Source organism: Bipolaris maydis (genome assembly GCF_028858645.1).
Source record: "Bipolaris maydis strain C4 unplaced genomic scaffold PSV08scaffold_2, whole genome shotgun sequence".
Taxonomy (NCBI): Eukaryota; Fungi; Ascomycota; class Dothideomycetes; order Pleosporales; family Pleosporaceae; genus Bipolaris; species Bipolaris maydis.
The window spans coordinates 1,930,596-1,951,672 of NW_027093858.1; the positions used below are offsets into that span (position 1 = coordinate 1,930,596).

A 21,077-nucleotide genomic window follows, 5' to 3' on the forward strand; every position below is an offset into this window, starting at 1 on the left:
CCGCAATCTGCAGAAAAAAAAGCTGGCCTTTGGCCGCGCCGCAATCACCCAAAAAATGCATCAATGACTAGCAGACGGCGCAACACCACCCTCCATGACTGGCCCCTCTTTTTGTCCAAGCATGCAGGACCCTCCTTTCTACAACCGTCAGAAAAAAAAACGGCACGGAATAATTCCACACCCCATGCCGTAGTAAATACATCTCTCCGTCACCCGCGCGGTTGCCCAACAACATATCCTATGCGTATGTGCGCAAGTGGCACACACACACACATACCCCTCTCCCATCTCTCCCATCTCTCTCCCCGAATGACTCTACTTTACCACTAAGTACCGTCTTTTTCCCCCCCTTCGCTTCCCCATTCCCCTACTTACCGCGCCGTACGCATTCGGCCCGTTTCCCAACCGTCGATAGTGGCAATTGGCCACAGTACATACGTACGTGCCACACATACACACACACACCTTTACGCATGCCGAGCCCATTCGTACGTAGCGTTTTTTTCCTTGCGGCTGCGGCGAAACAGCGCGACATGTGATTGCAAGCACATGCGCGCGGGGCGCGCGCGGGTGCGAGACGAGATGGCGATTTGGGAACTGTGCCGCGAGGGCAGTACGTACGTATCCTCACAATTACTAGGTAGCGTGATTGAGGGCAAGAGACTTAGGGAGGGGGGAGGTGGGGGGTTCCACACACACTCTCTCTCAGCGATAGTTTATGGGTTGCACGTGTTGTAGAAGAGCATCAGGGGATTGAGCCTTTTTTGGGATAGTGCTGGGTGTGGGAGGGTGGTGTGGCTCGGGTAGAGTTGCGTGTGCGCGGGAAGGCTTGAGAGGCGAGGTTTGCGCGTGGTTATGGCGCTGTGGAAGAGTGTTTTTTGGGAAATGGATGTAGGGATAGAGCGCGCGCTTGCGAGTGTTTTTTGATAAGGGGACATGTGATTGGTACTGGTATCCTGTCATGTGTTTTTTTGGTATACTAGGTGTGTGTGTCTGTGGCTGGACCAATGCTAGACGGCGCCTTGGTCTACGCTGCTACTACAGGTTTGCAAGAAGCTCCACTTCTTTATGGTTGCACGAGCAGTTTGTGTACAGGGTTTGCTTCATCGCGATTTGGGGCGTGAGTGACGCACAGGGCGGGAAGAATGCAAGGGCAAGTGATCTCGGATGATGTACAGCGTACGTACCTGGCCAAAGTAAGTGAATGTGCATCCCTGCACCCAAGATCTGAATGCGGAAATCTCACACTCCTATTGAGTCGTTTTACTCTCACCGGATGTGAAGAGACTTAGTGTGGTGATTGCGATTGGAAGAAGTGTGCTTGTTAGGCTATGTGCTGACCAGCTGGATGAAATTTCTCTTGTGTTAATGACCATACTAATGACCATATTTGTCTTGTCGTAATGGCTGTGCTAGATTTCTGACAGTGGGATCCGGAGGTTGCAATGTCTCTAGTGGAGAGGGCACAAGTCTAGAGCATGTATGAGCCGAGAGTATCCGTCAATATCGTCTTGTTATCTCGCATGCCGAAGTCACGAATTATTTCTGAACATTTCATTAGCCAGGGTATCATAGCAAAGGTAGTGAACGCACACTCTTGACATGTCCCTACACCATAATCATACTTAGAAGTGTCTTCAATTTTTGATGGATACATGATGTCGTCGTATTCTTCTTCCAGCGCACACGTGTAAGCACACTTCTCGCATCTTGGAGCTTTTCAGAGGAAGTCATCAAGACAAAATTGCCCAGATATGCGGGTAGTTGCATCAAATACGACCTGACGTATATCACTGCCCCTTTACTGTCGCCCACCAAGGCTGAGAAGGCATAAGTAGGCACACGACTATAAGTGAACCAGATCCAAGTAAGACAATGCGTCTTCTCGCTGTGACTGGCTGCCCGGGTAGAAAATGTGATGGGAACGAATTTGCCATTTGCCATTTGCTCAGCGATTACTCGCAGCTTACTCGGGGAAGAGGGAAGTTTCACTCCACAAACTAGTAAGCTTACTTACATCCGCTCGCTAATGTCGTCGCGGACCGTGTCCAAGGCCGGTTCGCTGTGCGCATAAGCGGCTTACAGAGTTGTGTTATAGGTTTCCAGCGGCCCGGCCGACCCTACGGCAAACCATGGGAGGCCTAATAGCGGCTGGGCTCTAGATACTACGTCTGATGGGAAAGAAGTACGAGCAAGGAACCCTGGTGTCCGGGACCTTCTGGAAAACTTGATACTGCTTATTTGCTTACTCGAAGCTCTAGGAAGTGTGACGAGACATGCTGTCAGCATTAAAGTAGGCGTAGTAAACCCCCACGCCCGTGAGTCAGTGTGCATTTCGCAGTTGCCCGGAAGCCATTGCGGTCTCAGATGGGTGGCTATCGGCAGTCGACAGCGGTCTTTGCTTTTCGTGTTCGAAGAGTCAGCACCCAATCGTGACTCGGCTGAGGAGCGTGGGAGGCCCAATGGCGTGCTCGGCGAACGTTACATTGGTCAATCCCCGAGAAGTCATCCACGTTGCTGAACGGGCGATAAGCCGAGAGTCAGTTTGGAGACTTGGATGTAGTGAAACCTTCCTGATGGAGCCGTAGTCGAGATATGTGTCGAGCCACAGAGCGAGCCAGGAGCGTGTGAACTCGAGGGGTAGCTGGGAGGTTGGTAACGGAGGGGCAAAGCGCTGTACTTGTGAAAGAGCACTCTTCACTCTGGTCCAGCGCCTCGACCGGGTCCATGTTTCATGATCTGCGCCCTACATTAGCGAAGTGGTGTTTCCCTTCCTACGGGTTTGCACAATGGATTTGGCCGACAATCATGGGCGTTGTTGAACTGCAGGCCATTTAGCCGCACCATACAGGGTTCGTCGGCGGCAAGGAAGGCCGTCTGCTCGGGCTCGTGAGGTCATGCTGCACGTGCGCATCAGCATGCCTCCCCCACCCTCCCCTCTCTCTCCAGCTGACGAACGATTGCTCGAGCTTGCAACTCTCTGGGTGGCACGCTGACGGGGCGGACAAAGCTCGAAGCCATGGCTGAAATCGATCTTCAAAACCACGATGCGATCGGAAGCCGTCGAGGATCGGTTGCACGACGTGTCTATCGGCTAATGTTGAAAAGGTGTTGAACGAGTCGAAGGCTCTGCCAAGCTCAGAAACGTAAGACTTGTTGTTCTGGGAATGTTACCGAGGTGCGGGGCCAGACGCCGATCTACCGGTGAATACGGAGACGGATGGAGGCTGTAAGTGAATATCCCCTTTGAGCAAGCGCATGGCCATGGTACAATGGCAAAGTGCAGACGCAGAGGAAAAAGTCCGGGAGCTTTGCAGACTTGTAAGCTCGTATAGGCACGCACGGTGGCTTCTGGCAGCGTCCACGATTAGGCACGGGATTGTGTATTTTGTTTTCGCCCCACTGACCTTCTTGTTCGGTATCTTCCCCAGATCTTCTTCGGGCCTTCTAGCGCTTATGGCGTCCGTCAAGTCGGGTGCCGTGCAGCTGAGGCCCGCGAAGCCGCCCAGGGTGCGCATGAGACTTGTAGACGCGACGCTTGTGTGCAAGTCTAGAGCACTGGATACATGAGCGTTTACAGCAAGCGCACTGAGCGTGATAGGAGAACAGTTAATATTTAACCGGTCATGGTGTTCTGTCTAGGTTAAATGTGTTGCTGCGCCGTATCCCGGGGCTATGGAACATGAGTGCGTTGGATTGCCACTAATACTGCCGTTTTGGGACGGAATGTGCCATAAGTTTGCAAAGATGAGAGGTTTGGGGTGTTAAGCTGCGAGGTGGTCGTGAGGGGCGTCTGGCATCAGTTGGACAAGAAACTAAAGGCCGGCACGTTATCCACCAAGGCAGCCCACCAATAGCTCTTTACGCATTCGTCCAGGTGTCTTATCTCCGAAAACCCCGCCACTAGGCCAATGCATCTACACGTAATGCTTCGGTGGATTTGATGTCTTAAGACCAGAGAAGCTCACTTAGAAAAGGCCTCCTGTCTTTTTGTTTCGTTGCCGGGACTGGGTATTATGCGCACGGCATTGGGACGAATCTCGCGTCTGACCTCTCACTTTCCTCTCATCAATTCACCCCGCTTTTTCCACGCCTCGTCAGCCAACATGGCGGCTCTGACCATCGAATCTCAGTACTTGATGCCATCGGGCTACAAGATCCCCGTACTCGGCTACGGTGTATATCAAACGCCTGCAGAAATTGCAACAGAAGTGGTTCAGCACGCGCTCAAAGTCGGATATCGCCATGTAGACTCGGCTGTGGCATACAAGAACGAAGCACCTTCCGCCGAGGGCATGAAGAAGTCAGGAATCCCCAGAGAAGACCTCTTCTTTACCACAAAGATTCCACCAAAAGACATGTCTTACGAAACGGCAAAAAAGCACATTGACAGTACTCTTGAGAAGACGGGCTTTGACTATGTTGATCTCTACCTGTTACACAGTCCATATGGTGGCAAGGCTAACCGAATCGGCGCGTGGAAAGCGCTCGTTGAGGGTGTACAAGCCGGCAAAATCCGATCGATTGGCGTGTCTAATTACGGTGTACATCATCTTGATGAGCTCGAGACATGGATCAAGGAGACGGAAGAGAAAGAGGGTAAAGGCAAGGGTGGGGTGATCAGCGTCAACCAGGTCGAACTACATCCTTGGCTTGCGCGACCTGATATTACAGAGTGGTGCAAGAAGCGGGGGGTGTTGTGCGAAGCATATTGTCCCATTGTACGCGCTACCAAGAATGACGACCCTTTGCTCAAGTCGCTTGCGCAAAAGTACAGCAAGACGCCCTCACAAATCTTGCTACGGTGGAGCTTGCAGATGGTATGTTCTAAGCCCCCGCTAATCGCTTACATGGACTAACAACCAGGATAGGGATTTGTACCGCTACCAAAGTCTGTTACCAAGTCAAGAATCGAGGAGAATGCCCAGATTTATTCCTTTGAACTCTCCGAACAAGACATGAAGAGTCTGGATACTGGAGTATATGAGCCTTGTGCATGGGATCCTACCGTCAGTCATGATTAGTGCTAACAATATCAAAATTCTGGCCCAAATATTTAATTGATGAGCTGGTTTGATGCTTACTGAGTGTTCTCATTCGGTGCTGAAGTTTTGATGGTCTCTTGACCTGCGATGCTTTACCAACAGTAGCAGTCTCATCTGGACTCGATTTGACACGTGATTCATCTGCTCGAGCTGTGAGCATTGTTGCTAAAGGTGCCGAGGTTGCCCGACATGTTGGAATGGAACTACGAAAAAAAAACATTGGAGACTCAAGTGAGCGCGTCGCATGTGACGTTTGCGACACGTAAAAACACGGCTACGTCATCCTGACCTACAAATGAAACGCGCAAACAGTTCAATTAAGCCCTTACAAAATGCTCAACTTGCCTAGTTTTTTATACTCTTTGATACCCATTTAAGTCTTCACAGTGATACATTGAACGGAAACCTTGCTACTGCGCCTGCACATAGGTCATCATGGCACCGAACAAAAAGGTTCTCATCATCCTCTCCGACGCCAGCTCGTTCCCCCTGTACAACACGGGTAGCGATGGAAAGACAGTCTCACAAGATTCTGGTTATTTCCTCATGGAGCTCGCCAAACCACTGTCCAAGGTTCTAGACGCAGGCTATGAAGTCACGTTTGCATCGCCCGAGGGCAAAGAACCTACACCGGACCCATTGAGCGTGTCGCTCGCCGCCTTTGCAGGCAACTATTACGAGAAACAGCGCGAACTGGAGCTGATTGAAAGGATGAAGAAGGAAAATGGCTTCTCAACGCCGAGGAAGTTTTCTGAAATCAGCGACGAGGAGTTAAAGGGCTTCGCCGGTGTCTTCATTCCAGGAGGACATGCGCCCCTAAGGGATCTCGGGGACAATGCAGATCTGGGCCGTGTGCTGTCGCATTTTCACGGCGAGTCGAAGCCGACAGCAGCCATCTGCCACGGTCCATGGGCGTTCTTGTCAACCAAGTATGGACCCAAGAAGGAATTCGAGTACAAGGGGTACAAAATGACGAGCTGGTCGGATGCGGAGGAGAAGATGATGGAGACGATGTTGAGGGGTGAGATCGATAAGGTTGAGAGTAGGCTAAGGGAGGAAGGTGCTGATATGCAGGAGGGGATCGGGAAGAGTCTGGGCAACATCACTGTAGATAGGGAGCTTGTGACGGGAGATAATCCGATGGCGGCGAATGCTCTTGGGGATAAGTTTTTGGAGATGCTGGCGGCAAGATGATGGGGCATGGTGATGACAAAGAAGAACAAAGTAGAGACAAGTATTCAGGAACTTAAGCACGAACAAGGTATTGGCAATATGCTGTGGTGGCATGCACAGACAGTACTCTACTACTCACATAGCTGGATGGTGAGCAATAGGCCCAGCGCATGGCAAATCGGATGGACACGGAACAACCGAGGGGATACACAACAGCTGGCTGCACGTACCAAAAGGCTCCCAACGTCAGGTTAGGCAAAGAATGACAACGGTGAATATCGCAGCATCCAAGGTGCCAGAAATAAGGGCTTCGTCGATGGACATGTGTTGGCTGACCGCCCAGCTGCTCAGCAGCTAGCGAACCCCGCACACAGGAGGCAGAGGCTGCCACTGATAACCGTCAATTTTCCATCCGCATCTGCGCCATGACAGTCGGATCCGCGAAACACCTTGCGTAATGGTGTTAGCATATGGATGTCGACATCCGGGATAGGCCGACGACTAAGGCTCTATACGGGAATTTGGACAGCGGCAGCCGTGGGGCGATTGATATCACAGGCAGCCGGTTGCCGAGTACCAGATTGCTTAGCTGCCGTTGCTATTGCCCGTCCGGCGGCGGCCCCAGTTTGGCGGCAAGCCGCTTTTTTCTTCTCGAGTGGCAGAAAAGCATAGTTCAAACATGACGCAAGGCCAACTGGACAGCCCATCGCCGACCCGACCCGCCCCTTTATTCCTGATCCCCAGCTGCACATCGGCTGCCAGTCTCGAGAAATCCCCCCCGCAGTATGGCTGTCCCCGGATACAGGCTGGGAGTTGATGTAGGAGGGTGAGTAATGTGTCGCTCCAAATCTGCTCTGCTGGCCGCCCAAGTATCGCCCAAACCCGGCATACTTACACAGCTGCTAGTCTCGAATCACATCATGTCCGAGATGCTGCATTTGCCCCGTAGCTACGGCTGCTATCCCCTTGCCCCTCCCTTCAAGCGCCACCAAGCACGGAAAAACCACAATAGCGTGCGGCTGACTCGAGCCCAGGACCTTTACAGATGGTAGGCATTATCTCGTGTAGCCCTCGCATTCATTCTTTAACCCACTCAGTCTGTGTAATTACCCCCAACGGTGAGGCCATTCGCACAAAGGTACCCACGGACACCCAGGATCAGTCCATTGGAGTACAAAAGGGAGTGCTGCAAGTGCGCGAGATCCTCAAAGAAAAGTATAACTGGCAAGGCAAATTCCAATACATACACCATGGCACCACAACTGCCACCAATGCTGTCCTTGAAGCCAAGGGTGCCAAATGCGGCCTTGTCGTTACAAAGGGCCACAAGGACATCTTGGCTGTCAGACGGAGCCATATCCCAGGTGGACTTGGAGCTTGGATGAATTATGAACAGCCTGAGCCTCTTGTGCCTCTAGAACGGACTGTTGAAGCCAAAGAGCGCATCAAAATCGATGGCAGTGTCTACTGTGAATTGGACGAACAGCTCTTTCGGCATGATTTGCAGGACCTCAAGCAACAAGAGCCCGAGGCAATTGCTGTGTCCCTGCTGAATTCATTTACCAACAATGCCCACGAAGAGCGCATCAAGACTATCTTGCGTGAGGAATTTGGGCCACACGTTGAGATCGTCACATCAACCGACGTCTTGCCAGAGATTCAAGAATACGAGCGCACGGCCACGACAGCTACAAATGCAATGGTCAAACCGGTAGTCAAGAAATACATGCAGAACCTCCAGAACAAGCTTGCCAAAGATACCGATGTAATTCGGATCCTGAAGTCTGACGGAGACTTGACTTCCGTCCAGCTTGCAGGCGAGACACCAGTGCGCATTCTCATGAGCGGCCCAGCTGGTGGCGTCAAGGCTGTCTCGCATTTGGTAGCCAAAAACACGCCTTACAAGAACCTCATCACTTTCGACATGGGCGGTACAAGTACTGATTGCGCTCTGCTCAAAGGCAGTGACGCCATCATCCGACAGGAAACCCAAATTGGTCATTTGTCAGTGCGCGCGCCATCAGTCGACGTAAATACAGTGGGGGCCGGCGGAGGCTCGATTGCAGTATACAATGACTTTACCAGGAGTCTGCGAGTAGGACCAGAGTCCAGTGGCGCCACACCAGGACCAGCAGCTTACGGCAAAGGTGGTATGCAAGCGACTGTTACGGATGCGAACCTGGCACTAGGAAGACTGCCGTCAAAGCTGCTTGGTGGCACTTTCAAACTTGATGTCGCGGCATCCAATAAGGCAGTTGAGTCACTCGCCAAACAAATGGGCATTGAGATGACTTCAGCCGCCGAAGGGATCATCGATTTGGTAAACGAATCTATGCATGGCGCTCTTCGCCTGGTATCTGTGGAACAAGGCTACGACCCCAGGGACTTTGCACTTGTCGCGCTCGGCGGAGCTGGGCCTCTTCACGGCAATGCTCTCGGTAAACTACTTGGTTCTTGGCCTGTCATTGTCCCCCCTTCTCCCGGAGTGCTATGTGCTCAGGGCGATGCCATCACCAAAATGTCTTACGAACAGACCCGCACGTATATTCGAAACCTCTCGCAAACTTCCCAAACGGAACTCAAGGAGACACTGCTAGGACTTAAGGATGATGGTGTGACTAAGATGAAGGCTTCGCTTGCAAACGATAACGCTGAACTCCATGTCATATACCAAACCGACATGCGATACAGAGGTCAGGAAATGACGCTTACTGTCGGGATGGATTCTGATGAGCTGGGCAATTCATCTAATTTGCTTGAAAATCTGCGCAATAAGTTTAATCAAGCACATCAGCATCAGTTTGGCTTCTCGAATACCGATGCAGAAGTCGAGACCATGCGCTTGCGTGCCAAAGTCATTGATGCTTCTGAAGAGGTGGCCTTGAAGCCTGTCGAGCGCGCCAATACCTCGGAGCCATCACAAGATGCCATTATAGCGAAACAAAACATTGTATATGACGGCAAGCAGGTCGAGGCAACGTTCTGGGACCGCACGCTACTTGGCGGTGCTGGGACGATTGTGTACGGTCCAGCTGTCATTTCGGAGATGGACTCTAATACTCTGATACTTCCCGGATTCTTTGGTGAGATTGATTCCATGGGCAATATCCTCATATGGCCTGTGGACAAGAAAGCGCCGGAAAAGGTGGCACACACGAAGGAATCCGCACAAAAGCTTATCCAGGATTATCCCATCATTGCAACTCTCATTGCTTCTGCGCTTGGTTCCGTTCGAAGAGAAATGGACACCCTTGTTAGTAACCCTATTAGCAACTTTAGCCTGACGCATACTGATATTCATGACTCAACTGTAGATGCTTCGCTGTGCGATGAGTCCAGCTATCCGTGAGCAACAAGATGAGTTCAATGTCATTACCAATACCCGTGGCCAAATGCTAGTTGGCCAATTCGGGTCTTTCATAACTGAATTCCTGCAAGGTTGGGACGGAACTATTGAAGAAGGCGACGTATTCATCACCAACGATGTTTACCAAATCGATGGTGCTGTCTCACACCTCAACGACATCGTCGCACTACTGCCCATATACTACGAGCATCGGCTCATAGGCTGGGCGGCCAATTTTGGCCATTTGACCGATGTTCAAGCCAAAGTGCCAGGATCCATGAGTGTCAATGCTAACACAATCTTTGAAGATGGCCTGCAAATTCCCATTGTCAAACTCTACGCAAAAGGTGTGTACAATGAGAGCCTTGCAGCCGTCCTTTTCCGCAATTCACGGGTGCCGGAATGGTTCCAGAGTGATCTCATGGCCCTTGTCACTGCCTGTCGCACAGCCGCTACTCGGGTCGTCGAACTCTGTGATCGTTACACACCAGAAGTATATGAGGCAGCCACGGAGTCGTTACTAGAACAAAACAGAATCGCCATCAAGACAATTATCGATGAGAAGCTTGGCACCGAAGAATCAAGCTTCACGGACTTTGTTGACGACGACGGGCAAGGCATAGGCCCGTATGCAATTTCTTGTTCCATGAAAAAAGAGAACGGGAAGCTAGTGTTTGACTGGGACGGCACATCACCGCAATCCAGTTCTGCAATGAACTTTTATCTCTCAGTCAACATGTTCAAGATGTTTGTTGGCTATCACCTCCTGGCAATCTATGATCCCCACGCCGTTGTCAACGATGGCTTCCACGATCTACTCGATGTCAGGATTCCGACTGGTACCATTCTTCGCCCTGTCCGACCAGCTGCCGTTAGTTGTCGGACTCATGCTCTAGGTCGTGTAATGGACATTCTACAAGCGTTGTTTGGGCAACAAAACCCTGAACATCGAAGCGCAGCCGGATTCTCAGATTCGCCGCATCTCTTCTACTCTGGCTTCAATCCCGAGGGTGAATTCTTTTTGATGTACCAAATCGGATTTGGAGGTGTCCCTGCACGGCCCATTGGTGACGGACCTGACTGCCACTGCCTATTCCCCGCAATCAAGTCAATACCCACGGAAAATATTGAGCTCTACTTTCCCGTCATCATCGAAGCCAACGAAGCCTTGCCAGACTCTGGAGGCGCAGGATACTATCGCGGAGGAAACGCACAAAGAACAATCTACAGATTCTTGTGCGAAGGAGACGTCAGCATTCACGATGACAGATGGCTCGTCAAGCCTTGGGGCGTCAATGGCGGCAAGCCTGGAAGCAGGTCAAGAAAGGTATTGTATCGAAATAACAGTTTCGGCACAGCGCAAGAGAAGGACAACATTGAGATGTGCCATTCCAAACAAGACTATTTGCACGTCCATCCAGGTGAGATCCAGACCTTGCAGTGCATACAGAGGTAGAAACTAATAACACCCAGGCGACGTTTTGGAATGGATAACCTGGGGTGGTGGAGGCCTCGGTGATCCCCTTACACGCCCTCAAGAGCAAGTAGCCAAGGAAGTCCACCGCCGACTAGTCACTGTTGAAAGCGCCAAGATAAACTACGGTGTGATTGTAGACCCAAAGACCTTTGCCGTTGACGAAGCTGCTACTGTGCGTCTTCGCGAGACAATGCACCATGAGCGTGCAAAGACGGGGTATACAACGCATGATACGATAGATCGTGGAGGCAAGATAAGCGAAGTACTGGCGAGATGTGAAGCAGAGACTGGAATAAAGCCGCCTATGCCGCAGTGGGAGAAGAAGGCATATGGACCGCATGCGGGGTTGGCGTACGTGAAGAAGTGGTATGAAACGATGTCACGGGAGGGTATGAAGAGATGGAATGAGCTATGAGTTGAATATTAGTATAATCGCAATTGAGGTTTGATGCTTTTGTTCCAACCATTTTTGGTATCAACACCATGTGCCGGGGGGATAAATCCAAACATGAAGTTCATCAGCACCACCGTCACATACCCCCACGTCTCCCCACTTTCCCAGTAAGTATGCACCGCTTCTTTCCAGAATGGTTCCAGAAAAAAACACCCTCACCTGAGGAAAATGGGCATCCACGAAAAATACATAATCACCAGACGGGAATCTTGCACACTAGGGTGGCGCGCACTAACATCCCGCCTGAAACAAGCGTTTCACGATCTACTCTAGATCTGAACTCTTGGTCTCTTGGCAACTTACACACGCGCCCACCCCCTCCCCCCTCTCTCACTTGGCAAACCCCATGCACGCGCGATGATGCAGCGGAGAAAATCAGCAATGTATCCGCCTCCGCATTCACTTTTTTTCCGGCGGGGACTTATTCCTGAAGACGTTTATGGGGGTGTAGAGGAAAAAGGCTGCATGAATCCTTTACACCAATGTGTGTCCCACCCGAAGCCTTTCTACGCTGTTCCTCGCACGCATTCGCAGATGACCTGACGGAGACAGGTGGGGCGGGAGATAACCCTTTCCCCCCCCAAAGAGTGGGAGATGAAAGGTACGCCGCCGAGTCGGCACGCGATTCGTATTTCGGACGAAGCCTACGCAAAAGAGAAGAATAGAAAAAAAAAGAAGGGTGGAAAGAGGATAAAAAGCACGAATTCATGGCGGTATACCGTGGCGATACGGTGGAATACTAGAGAGAAAGGGAAAGGGGGGGGGATTATCGCAATTAGAGGCGCTGGCGGTTGAGCCAGATTGAGACGGATGGATTAGGTAGGTAGTAGTTCAAGAAGATCAACTGAGCACATGCAGAAATTTCCACCATTCAGTTCGTTGCGCGGTAAGTAAGTATTCGCATCCCCGCCGTCTTGGTACTATGTAGCTTGACAAACGGGCGAAAGAGAGTACGAGGAATTGGGGTTGGGGGGCGGGGCTTGTCTGCTGCATCGCCCTTGCTTACTGTGTTAAACAATATTTCGAAATTGGGAGAGGGAGTGCATACGTACCCCGGACTCGGTTACTTCTTCTTCTTTTTTTTTCTGACTTTTTGTTCAACGTTGGAAGCCCGGGCTGGTGCTCGGAAAATTAAGGTTAGTAATTGGGCGGGGACTCGCGATTATCCTTGCGTTAAACATGCAACATCACTCGCTCAGCGGAGAAAGAGGCCGGGGACGGAGAAGGGGGTGTGCGGGCCTGTCTATTTTATACAAGCCCCAAGGCTCTTGGGGGGCAATTTGGGGAAGTAGGGGTGATGAGATGGGGTGAGTGTTATTATTCCGCCCAGCCACGCTGTGCCATGTTCATACAAAAAGAGTAGGTTGCACTGCACAATTTCCTAAAATGTCTTTTTGAAAAAGGGTTGCGGGTTTCCCTTTTTCTTCGTCGTCTGTTCATCCTTCTCTCTTTGTTTTCCCTCTCTCTCTGCCTGCGATCGACTCGCCCACCATGTTTTCATCGAGTACTCTCACAGCCGTGCTGGCTCTGGCTTCAGTCGCCTCCGCCCAGTGCGGCTCAGGCACTCCCAACGCCAAAGTCACCGGCTCAGGAAACTCCTTCACGGCGACCAGAGGATCTACAAACCTCTACACGGGCTCCGACTACCTCAAGGCGATCCAAACCGCCGTCGATGGCATCAGCAGCGGCCAGCGCGTCTCGATCATGGCCTCCGGCAACATCGGCGCCAACACGATCCGCATCAGCAGCGGCAAAACCTTTGAAGGCTGCGGGACCATCACCGTCGCGCCCAAGAGCGGCGGCGGCAACATCGAAGTCACTGACCAAACGGGCGTCAGCATCCCCTACCTCACCATGACAGGCTCCACCTACTTCGGCCTACGCTTCTCCGGCACCAAAGACCTAACCCTCGGCACTCTCACCTTCAACCTGCAATCAGGCATGGGCATCCGCTTCGACCGGGACCGGGCCGCAAACTCCAACGTCAAGATTGGCACCGTCACCTGCAACGGCGGCACCTCGCACTGCATCGAGACGTGGAACATCGACCGGCTCGACATCGGCACCGTCATCGGCAAGAACGTCGGCGAGTGCGGCCTTTTGCTGCAGAAAGTCACAAACGCCAAAGTCGGCACCGTCGACTGCGACAACTGCGGCGCCGGCACGGGCTATGCCGCCCTCCGCTTCGCCAACGAAGCCGGCAAGCTCAACGGCGGCTACGCCACCAACATCTACGTCAACCGCGTGCGTGCTCGCGGCGGAGGCCGCGGCGTCTTTTGCGTCTCTGCCTCTGGCGGCGCAGAGATTGCCTCTGTCGACTTGGCCAATACCGGCAATAACGCCGTCTTGATTGAGAACTGCTACAATGTTAATATCAAGGGAGGAACCGTCACTGGTGGCGGCGAGGTCCGTTTGGCTGCCAGGACAGAGTTTGCGAATAGTCGCGATATTGCTATTTCGCTGCGCGTCGATGGTACTACCGTGCGCGAGAGCCCTTGCACGGTGAATAAGACAAAGTGGAATTTGTCGGGCAATGGGGGCAGGACTATTTGCACTTAGAGAAGGGGAGTCATGTCCCTCCTTGGGTCAGTGGTCTGATGGGAAAAAAAAGGAATTTTTGGATTCGTTGTAGATATTGACAAGGATTTCCGTATATACAAATGCAGAGGGTTATTTATTTTACTCGGAATTTTTCATCGTGATTGCGTATTCATACGTATGATTCCAGTGCCGGGATGGTTCAAGGGAACATGGAAACCTTGCAAAGACAACGTTTTCTTAGAATTAGATGGCAGGACTGATACCACGTTAAAAACTACACATGTGCACATTTCATGGCATCGGCCTTAGTTGATCCCAAAATCTACAGTCATGACAAAATTCTCCAAACCCAAAAGGTGACAGTAAAACTCCAACAAACCTGATACAAACTTACTCAAACACATCACTGACATACCTATCCTCCTTAACCTTGTCCAACCACGCCTCAGCATCTTCCTGCGTCTTACCAGGGAAAGTATCCCTATAAATCTTCATACACATCTCACCCGTACTCTTGGCCAGCTTACTCGCACTACCGCAGATGAACAGCTTCGCGCCCTTTTCGCCAAACAGCTCAGCCAGCTCCTTGCGCTCGTCCCACATACGATCCGGAACACGCTGCGCCTTTTGTCCCTCAGGCGCGACTTTGGAGAAGCAGCCGCGCACGCTGACGACGCCTTCGGCCTCCCACTGCGCGAGCTCGTTGGAGTAAATAAAGTCTTTTTCGTGGTGGCGGCAGCCAAAGTACAAGATTGCGGGTCCAATGGCTGCGTTGCGTGCTTTCTTGATGGTTGCGCGTTCCTGGATGAAGCCGCGCATGGGGGCGAGGCCCGAGCCGGCGCAAATCATGATGATGGGTGTCGTGGGGTCCGTAGGCAGGTGGAAGTTGATGTTGGTAGGCCGTGTGAAGCACTTGATTTTCTCGCCTGGTTCTCGGCTTGCAAGGTAGGTCGATGCTACGCCGTGGAAGCGACGGTTCTCTCCGCTCCACGCAGCCTCGTCGTGCACGTCGTAGGTTATGGAAGCCGTCAGGCGCTGGATAGTCGAGCCGTCTGGTGCTTGGACAAAATCTACGTTGGCTAGTGGAGAGCTGGAAATGCTGTATTGGCGAGGAGACAAGGGTTTGAGTAGGTCGAGGTAAACAGCAAAAGGGAGCTTGCACTCGGGGTGGTCCTCGAGAACATCGAGGATGCTATAGCGGGAGGGAATAACTTTGGCCTTGTAGACTTCGTCACTTGCAAACTCGAGCAAGCTGGCGCGCTTGTCTTCCGGTGTCACATCTGCAAGCATCTTCAACTGCTTTTGCGAAATTGGCGTACCAAGCTCCACACGCGTCATGAGAATCTCGTAGATGGATGCATGTGACTCAGTAACCAGGAATGTTTTGTTTGTTCCTGTAATCGAGATGGTATCATCCGGCGAAAGTTCGAAGCGTCGCATAACCCGCTTCACAGTGTCCGGGTTGTTGAGAGGCAGGACAACCATGTAGTCTCCGGAGCGGTACGAGCTGCCGGCTGGTAACTCGATCTCCATGTGCTTCTTGGAGAGACCGACCTCAGCACCGCCCAGGTCTTTGTTGACCTTGACTTGCCCATAGGAGATGTTCTTGCCTCCGAGATACGTTGCGAATTTGGGAGCCTTTATCTCGGCTTGAAGTGTTCCATCAAGGACTTCGGCAGTTGTACCGCTCGCCTCTCGAAGACTAGTCCACATCTGTTCAGACCAGCTCTCCCATGGTCCCATGATGTCTTCTTTTACGTTGACAAAACCGGTCTCTGTGAATCGCTTTGCGCCCATCTTCTCGAACAGCTCGTCGGTCTTCTTTGGGACACGGTGGTATGTGTGCGTCCAATCACTGTTGCCGACACCGAAGACGGCATATTGAACGCCCTCCAGCGTCTTTGAGTCTCCATTGTTCTCTAGCCAAGCGGTAAATTTCTTCGCGTTGTCTGCCGGTTTGCCTTCATACGAAGGCTCAATGATGACGATTGGCTGATCTTTTGGAATGTGTTCGGTGGCAGAGTCCAAGCTGCCCACATTTGCTTTGAAGCCGAATCGAGCTGCGTTTGTCTCCAGATCTTCTGCATACGACTTGCAAGTGCCCGCATTCGATCCGTAGAGGACGGTAATTGGCTTTGCATCTCTTGCCGAAGCGTCTCCTACTACCTTGGCTTTTCCATCACCACCGGCAGGGTTCGTCGATGAAGGAGCACCGCCAACTCCACCCACACTCGCCAGTGTGCGTCCAGGCCGTCTCCGTACCTTGATCTTAAGATCCTTGGGCTTCTGTGTGATTGTGACCGAGACCTCTGTGACATGAAATTAGAAATACTCCAATGTTGAACTGTTTCTACATATATGTGCTTACGTAGTTGGTAGCCAGGATCTGCCAATTCGACTTGGAAGTTTTGCAGAATGAGCGCCACAGTCATGATCATCTCTTGCTCGGCAAAAGTGCGTCCAATGCAAGCTCGCATGCCGTCACCAAACGCTTTCCACGAGTTGGGCGGTAGGCTCTCCCAGCCGCCGTTCAAGAAACGTTCAGGCCGGAATACATCGGCGTCGTCGCCCCAAACCTTGGGGTCGTGGTGTAGGCCTCGCAAGTTCATCAAAATGATGTCCTCTGGCTCCACTTCATACTTGCCCTACCAGTTCTTAGTATGCAGAGTCTACTTGAGAGCAAGATCAAGACTTACAGCAATCTTGGTTTTTTGGAGGGCATGCTTGCTGTTGATTCCAATAGGACCAAGGAAACGCAGCGCTTCATAAATGGCAAACTTAATGTAAACCAGCTTTGGAATGTGTTTGATATCCAGAGGACCATCTCCAAGGACCTCGTCAACTTCTTGCTGGGCTCTGAGATATGTGTCGGGGTTCTTGAGAAGGTGGAAGAACAAGAAGCCAAGAGTGCCGCTCGTTGTTTCGTGGCCTGCCACCAAAAATGTTACCATGTTGTATCGCACAAGCTCTTTTGACATCTTCTCGCCAGTCACTTTGTCTACACCTTCAAGCATGGGGTTCAGCAGGTCTCTCGCATCTGGCTGTGGATGTGCTACGCGTTCCTCGATGATCTCATCGCAAAGCTTATGCATCTGCCTCACATTTTCCTGGCGGTTGGCTTCGGCAAAAACACGTAGCTTGTTCTCAATGCCTGTGCGAGTAGCCCGCCTTCCAGACTCAACAAGGACTTCGACCATTTGTTCGACAAAGGGATGTGCCTTGTCAGAGTAGAAGTTGTTGAACCTGTATCCGAACGCGCACAGACCAATCATGTCGAATGTTAATCTGGTAGCAGTGGATGAGCAACTTTCCCGCGCACGACCAGCTGATGCAACTCACCTTGTGAAATCATCACTGCAGTAGATTTCGTGACCTGGTCCAAATCGGTCCCATCTAAGCAGCATCTGTGTCGTAATGTCCATCATGTCATCGAACATCTTGCGAATGCCCATGGGGCCAAAAACAGGCATCAGCAGGCGATGGGCAACTCCCCATTCCTTAGGCGTGGTCAGCTGCATGCATCTCACCGGGCCAAATATTTGCTCACCTTCTCCCCTGGGTAGGCTGTGAAAAGCCCATTTCCAGTGAGAGCTCGTACTTCTTCGAGAGTTGCATTGATTGGCTTCTCGAAGCGGTCTCCGTCGCAGCAGTCATTTATTGTGTCGTACGAAGAGACGACTATTATCCTCCCCGGCCGGCCTGGAATATGAAGCTGAAAGATCTCGCCATAGATCTCTGAGAGTCTCTGAATGGAGCCTGGGGCATCGTCTGCATCAATGGCTCCAATATTTCCGATGAACAAATGTGGTGGAGGCTGTGGTATTGGGACAGAATCAGACGACTGGGACGCCATTATTGCAGGATGCCCAACAATGGAGAAGATATGAATTGAATTGCAAGAATTGTAGCCTCTGTAGGTACAGAGAGCTGGTGCCTTTAAAGTTGGGGGCTGAGGGTGCTTCCTATATACCACTCAGCCTGATAGCAACAAGCGCGTTGCCTTGTAAGCCTCGCCCTCACCCATGTATGATGGTTGGCGTGCATTTGGCGTGCATTCGGCCGAGGCGGGTGAGGCCTGGTGGACTTGTCTGCCTAGCTGCTGACTTTACAGGGGTACAGCAGGCCAGGAATGTTGTTCATGCAGCCAGTAGGATGCGCTGCAAAGCCAAGGTGTGGCACAGTAGTAAGCCCTTGTGAGTTCAGCTGCGCGAGGCTGTGTCATCCTCTCAGTTACCTATAGCGCTGTGTAAGCGCATTGAGCATGTATGTAATGACAGGTCCCACCAGTGCGTGTTCGCATCGACTGTTGCACTGCGTTCGGTCGTGAAAGACATCCTCGGCCGATGACGCCGTCAGTTTCCAGGGTGCTGGGACGGTCCGTCAGATCTTTGCGTTGGCTCGCTACTACTGTTCTGCTACTACTAGTGGCAATTAGCTACTGTACTAGTGCGTTATTTGTTTGGTAGACTCCAACTGTTACGGAACCCAACGGGAATTTGGTATACAATTGCAATCGTGTGTTTGGTACGAGAGGTGCCGGATGGATGTACCGGCTTCGATCTGAGGTTGTTCAGCTGCCATTGACGTAATCACAGGCAGGGAAATGGGCTCACATACGAAACTTCGCTTTGCCCAGGCTTGTGCTAACGGTTTCTTCAGCAGCACCTCGCATTAATTGCCTTGAGTAATTCCACCCCTGCTAATAGATACGAGCAAAAGCACATGTTTAAGATTCAGCCCGCATGTATCGTATGAGCATGCAGGTTTCATGGGGGTTGGTAATTCGTTGCTGCCTTTTTGAGACAGCAACAACTGCGGCCTACTTTTGAGCATCTTCATACCACATCTCTGAGTTTGGCTATCTTTGCCATCGATTGCATGTGTTAGCAACCGCAAGAATATTCCAAGAAAGCTAACTGTATCACTGTATCAATGACAGTAGCACGCTATACATCGGATGGGAACACTATCTCCTCACATGACCAATGCAAAAGGCACACGACAAAAAATGAATGAACATGTTTGATTCAAGGTTCAGAGCTGGAGACGCAAAAGTCGACCGACGCGCTATGCAAAACAAAAAAAACAAAATCAATGGAAATTGATCCAAGGCCATCCTCTGATCAGGACTCAGCCCACCTCAAACGCCGTGCTTAATGCTATGCTTCGCTGCGTAAAAACTAAGATTTCAAGCGATGATTTTTGAGAAACAAAAACCAGATAATGGAAAAAAGAAAATGAGGTCCACAACTTAGGCGAGACCAAAGGTTCCCTTCAAGCGCCTCCAGAGCTCCTTGCCCATGGCTCGCCTAGTGTCCTCGGTACGGAGCGCGGCCTCCTTGTTCTCGCTGGCCCTGCGGAGCAAGAAGTTCAAGCACTCTGCAGTAGTGCCCCAAGTCATACACTTGACAACCTTGGCCTGCTTGTCGGCCTTCATGGTCTCGTCTTGAACCAGCGCCTGGGAGATTTCATCGGCCATACCCTGGAGTTGAGCATATGTCAGGCGCGGCAGCTTCTCGGGAGAGGTAGTGAGCATCTGCGAGGCACGGATCTTCTGGGCAGCTTTGACGGAAGCCAGGTTGTGAGTTGCCAGGACAATGTTCACCTGGGGGAAGGGTGTGCCGGGAGTTGGTGCAGGGACCTTGTCGGTCCACTGTTGGCGGACGACAGCATCGGCGAGGGCATCGTAGTTGGCATCGGTCTCAGCCTTGGTGTCAAAGGTGAGGTGCTTGGGCTCCGAAGTTAGGTATGCGCCGCGTACGAGCTTGACACCGGCAATGTATCCACCCTTTGAGGCCATCTCGAGGTGCTGTGCCAACCGGTCGGCAATGTTGCGGAGATAGCATTGGTAGGTGATGTAGAGAACGGCATGGCCTCGCTCGGGGGTGTTGTACTTCTTCTGCAGAGCAAGTGTCCACTTCTCAAGGCCACGGTTGGTAGCTTCTTCTTCAGCACCAGGAAGGAGACTGACGCCCTTGGCCGCAGCAGCATCGCAAGCTGCTGTGATGGCATCCCACATCTCGGGTGTAGCATCTTGCTGGTTTTGGAGGAGATGCAAAGCGTGGCGGCCAAGACCTGACCATCTACAAGATTGTTAGCGCCTACTTTGGACGATTTTCGTTTGGGAATACATACTTGAGTCCAACAAAGTCACCCTCCTTGGCCATTTCAACACTCTGGAGCATGCCCTTCCTCCATACCTCAATCTCCTTTTTGGTCTCGGCTGCGGTAGGCGCCTCTCCGCCAAGTACCTCGAGTGCGTACTCAAACAGAATACCGCCGTAGCCCAAGGTCCTGGCAAAGTCGGTGTTCCTTACCACCTCATCTTTGTGTTCGCCGACGCAGAACTGAGCGTAGAAAGTCTTCTTGAGCAGGCTGGAGAGGACGGGGTTGCGCTCGATGCTCATGATGTACGACTTGGACTCGAGCATGCGACGCAGGAGGCCAAAGCATGCATTGAGGAGCAATGGCTGTGAGGACATTGCGGTGATGAGGTAGGAACGGAGAACAGTAGATGTGGGTAGCCGACCAAGAACTGGCTTTGTGTGAGCAACGTGGGACTCTGGCTGGCTGGAGAGGAGGTCGGATGTGTGCGATGACGTCGGTACAGATACATTCTGGCGTGCACTCTGATGAACGTATCTGGGTGTTTGTGAGAGGGAGCGTGAGGTCTGGGAAAGAGCAAGACGCTGGAAGTGGTGGAGGTTCTGTCTCCGGAGCATCATGGCGGACATTGTGATGGGTATTGATTGGGTAGTAGGTAGTGGATGGTGGGTGGTGGGTGGTGGTCAAGGTCGGGTCCGGCGGCCTCCTTGTATACAGCACTCGGAGTCAGTGCGGTGGCAGGGCTTCTGAGTCCGGGGAAGAGTGGTCGGATGAATTGCGTAGATCAACAGGTCTTGTGACCTTGGGTGATGCAGTGCATGGCATATATACCGTGCATCGTGGGCGTGTTGTTTGGACAGGGCGATGGGCAATGCTCGGCTTGCGTCGGCTCGCGCTAGTGAAACTCGACGATGCTCCAGAGGCTACCAGACTGAC

At 51.9% G+C, this 21,077-nt stretch overlaps 6 protein-coding genes across 6 annotated transcripts; 4 read left to right on the forward strand and 2 right to left on the reverse strand.

The window, feature by feature from the left end:
• The first annotated feature begins 3,879 nt into the window (after positions 1 to 3,879).
• On the forward strand, positions 3,880 to 5,080 carry PSV08DRAFT_267232 (NADP-dependent oxidoreductase domain-containing protein). The gene is made up of 2 exons (XM_014228920.2): positions 3,880 to 4,820; positions 4,872 to 5,080. The coding sequence occupies exons 1-2, from the start codon at positions 4,017 to 4,019 to the stop codon at positions 5,022 to 5,024; spliced, it is 957 nt and encodes a 318-aa protein (XP_014084395.2). The 5' UTR covers positions 3,880 to 4,016; the 3' UTR covers positions 5,025 to 5,080.
• A 329-nt stretch (positions 5,081 to 5,409) lies between these two features.
• Positions 5,410 to 6,300, forward strand: PSV08DRAFT_267247 (class I glutamine amidotransferase-like protein). Its single transcript, XM_014228919.1, has one exon. It carries the CDS (start codon positions 5,481 to 5,483, stop codon positions 6,237 to 6,239), a length of 759 nt encoding a protein of 252 aa, XP_014084394.1. The 5' UTR covers positions 5,410 to 5,480; the 3' UTR covers positions 6,240 to 6,300.
• Positions 6,301 to 7,003: 703 nt separating this feature from the next.
• PSV08DRAFT_215984 (Hydantoinase/oxoprolinase-domain-containing protein) lies at positions 7,004 to 11,480 on the forward strand (the record flags this gene model as incomplete). The annotated part of the gene is made up of 4 exons (XM_066092128.1): positions 7,004 to 7,044; positions 7,287 to 9,471; positions 9,533 to 10,985; positions 11,038 to 11,480. The coding sequence occupies 4 exons, from the start codon at positions 7,004 to 7,006 to the stop codon at positions 11,454 to 11,456; spliced, it is 4,098 nt and encodes a 1,365-aa protein (XP_065949812.1). The 3' UTR covers positions 11,457 to 11,480.
• A 1,506-nt stretch (positions 11,481 to 12,986) lies between these two features.
• PSV08DRAFT_398999 (uncharacterized protein) lies at positions 12,987 to 14,161 on the forward strand (the record flags this gene model as incomplete). Its single annotated transcript, XM_014228917.2, has 1 exon — positions 12,987 to 14,161. One exon carries the CDS (start codon positions 12,987 to 12,989, stop codon positions 14,052 to 14,054), a length of 1,068 nt encoding a protein of 355 aa, XP_014084392.1. The 3' UTR covers positions 14,055 to 14,161.
• A 96-nt stretch (positions 14,162 to 14,257) lies between these two features.
• PSV08DRAFT_407334 (cytochrome P450) lies at positions 14,258 to 17,950 on the reverse strand. Its single transcript, XM_014228916.1, has 5 exons — positions 17,584 to 17,950; positions 17,376 to 17,533; positions 16,733 to 17,321; positions 16,405 to 16,681; positions 14,258 to 16,345 (listed from the first exon to the last, which is right to left on the reverse strand). Exons 1-5 carry the CDS (start codon positions 17,887 to 17,889, stop codon positions 14,427 to 14,429), a joined length of 3,249 nt encoding a protein of 1,082 aa, XP_014084391.1. The 5' UTR covers positions 17,890 to 17,950; the 3' UTR covers positions 14,258 to 14,426.
• A 974-nt stretch (positions 17,951 to 18,924) lies between these two features.
• On the reverse strand, positions 18,925 to 20,821 carry PSV08DRAFT_359108 (FAD-linked oxidoreductase-like protein). The gene is made up of 2 exons (XM_014228915.2): positions 20,172 to 20,821; positions 18,925 to 20,119 (listed from the first exon to the last, which is right to left on the reverse strand). Exons 1-2 carry the CDS (start codon positions 20,768 to 20,770, stop codon positions 19,288 to 19,290), a joined length of 1,431 nt encoding a protein of 476 aa, XP_014084390.1. The 5' UTR covers positions 20,771 to 20,821; the 3' UTR covers positions 18,925 to 19,287.
• Positions 20,822 to 21,077: the final 256 nt, after the last annotated feature.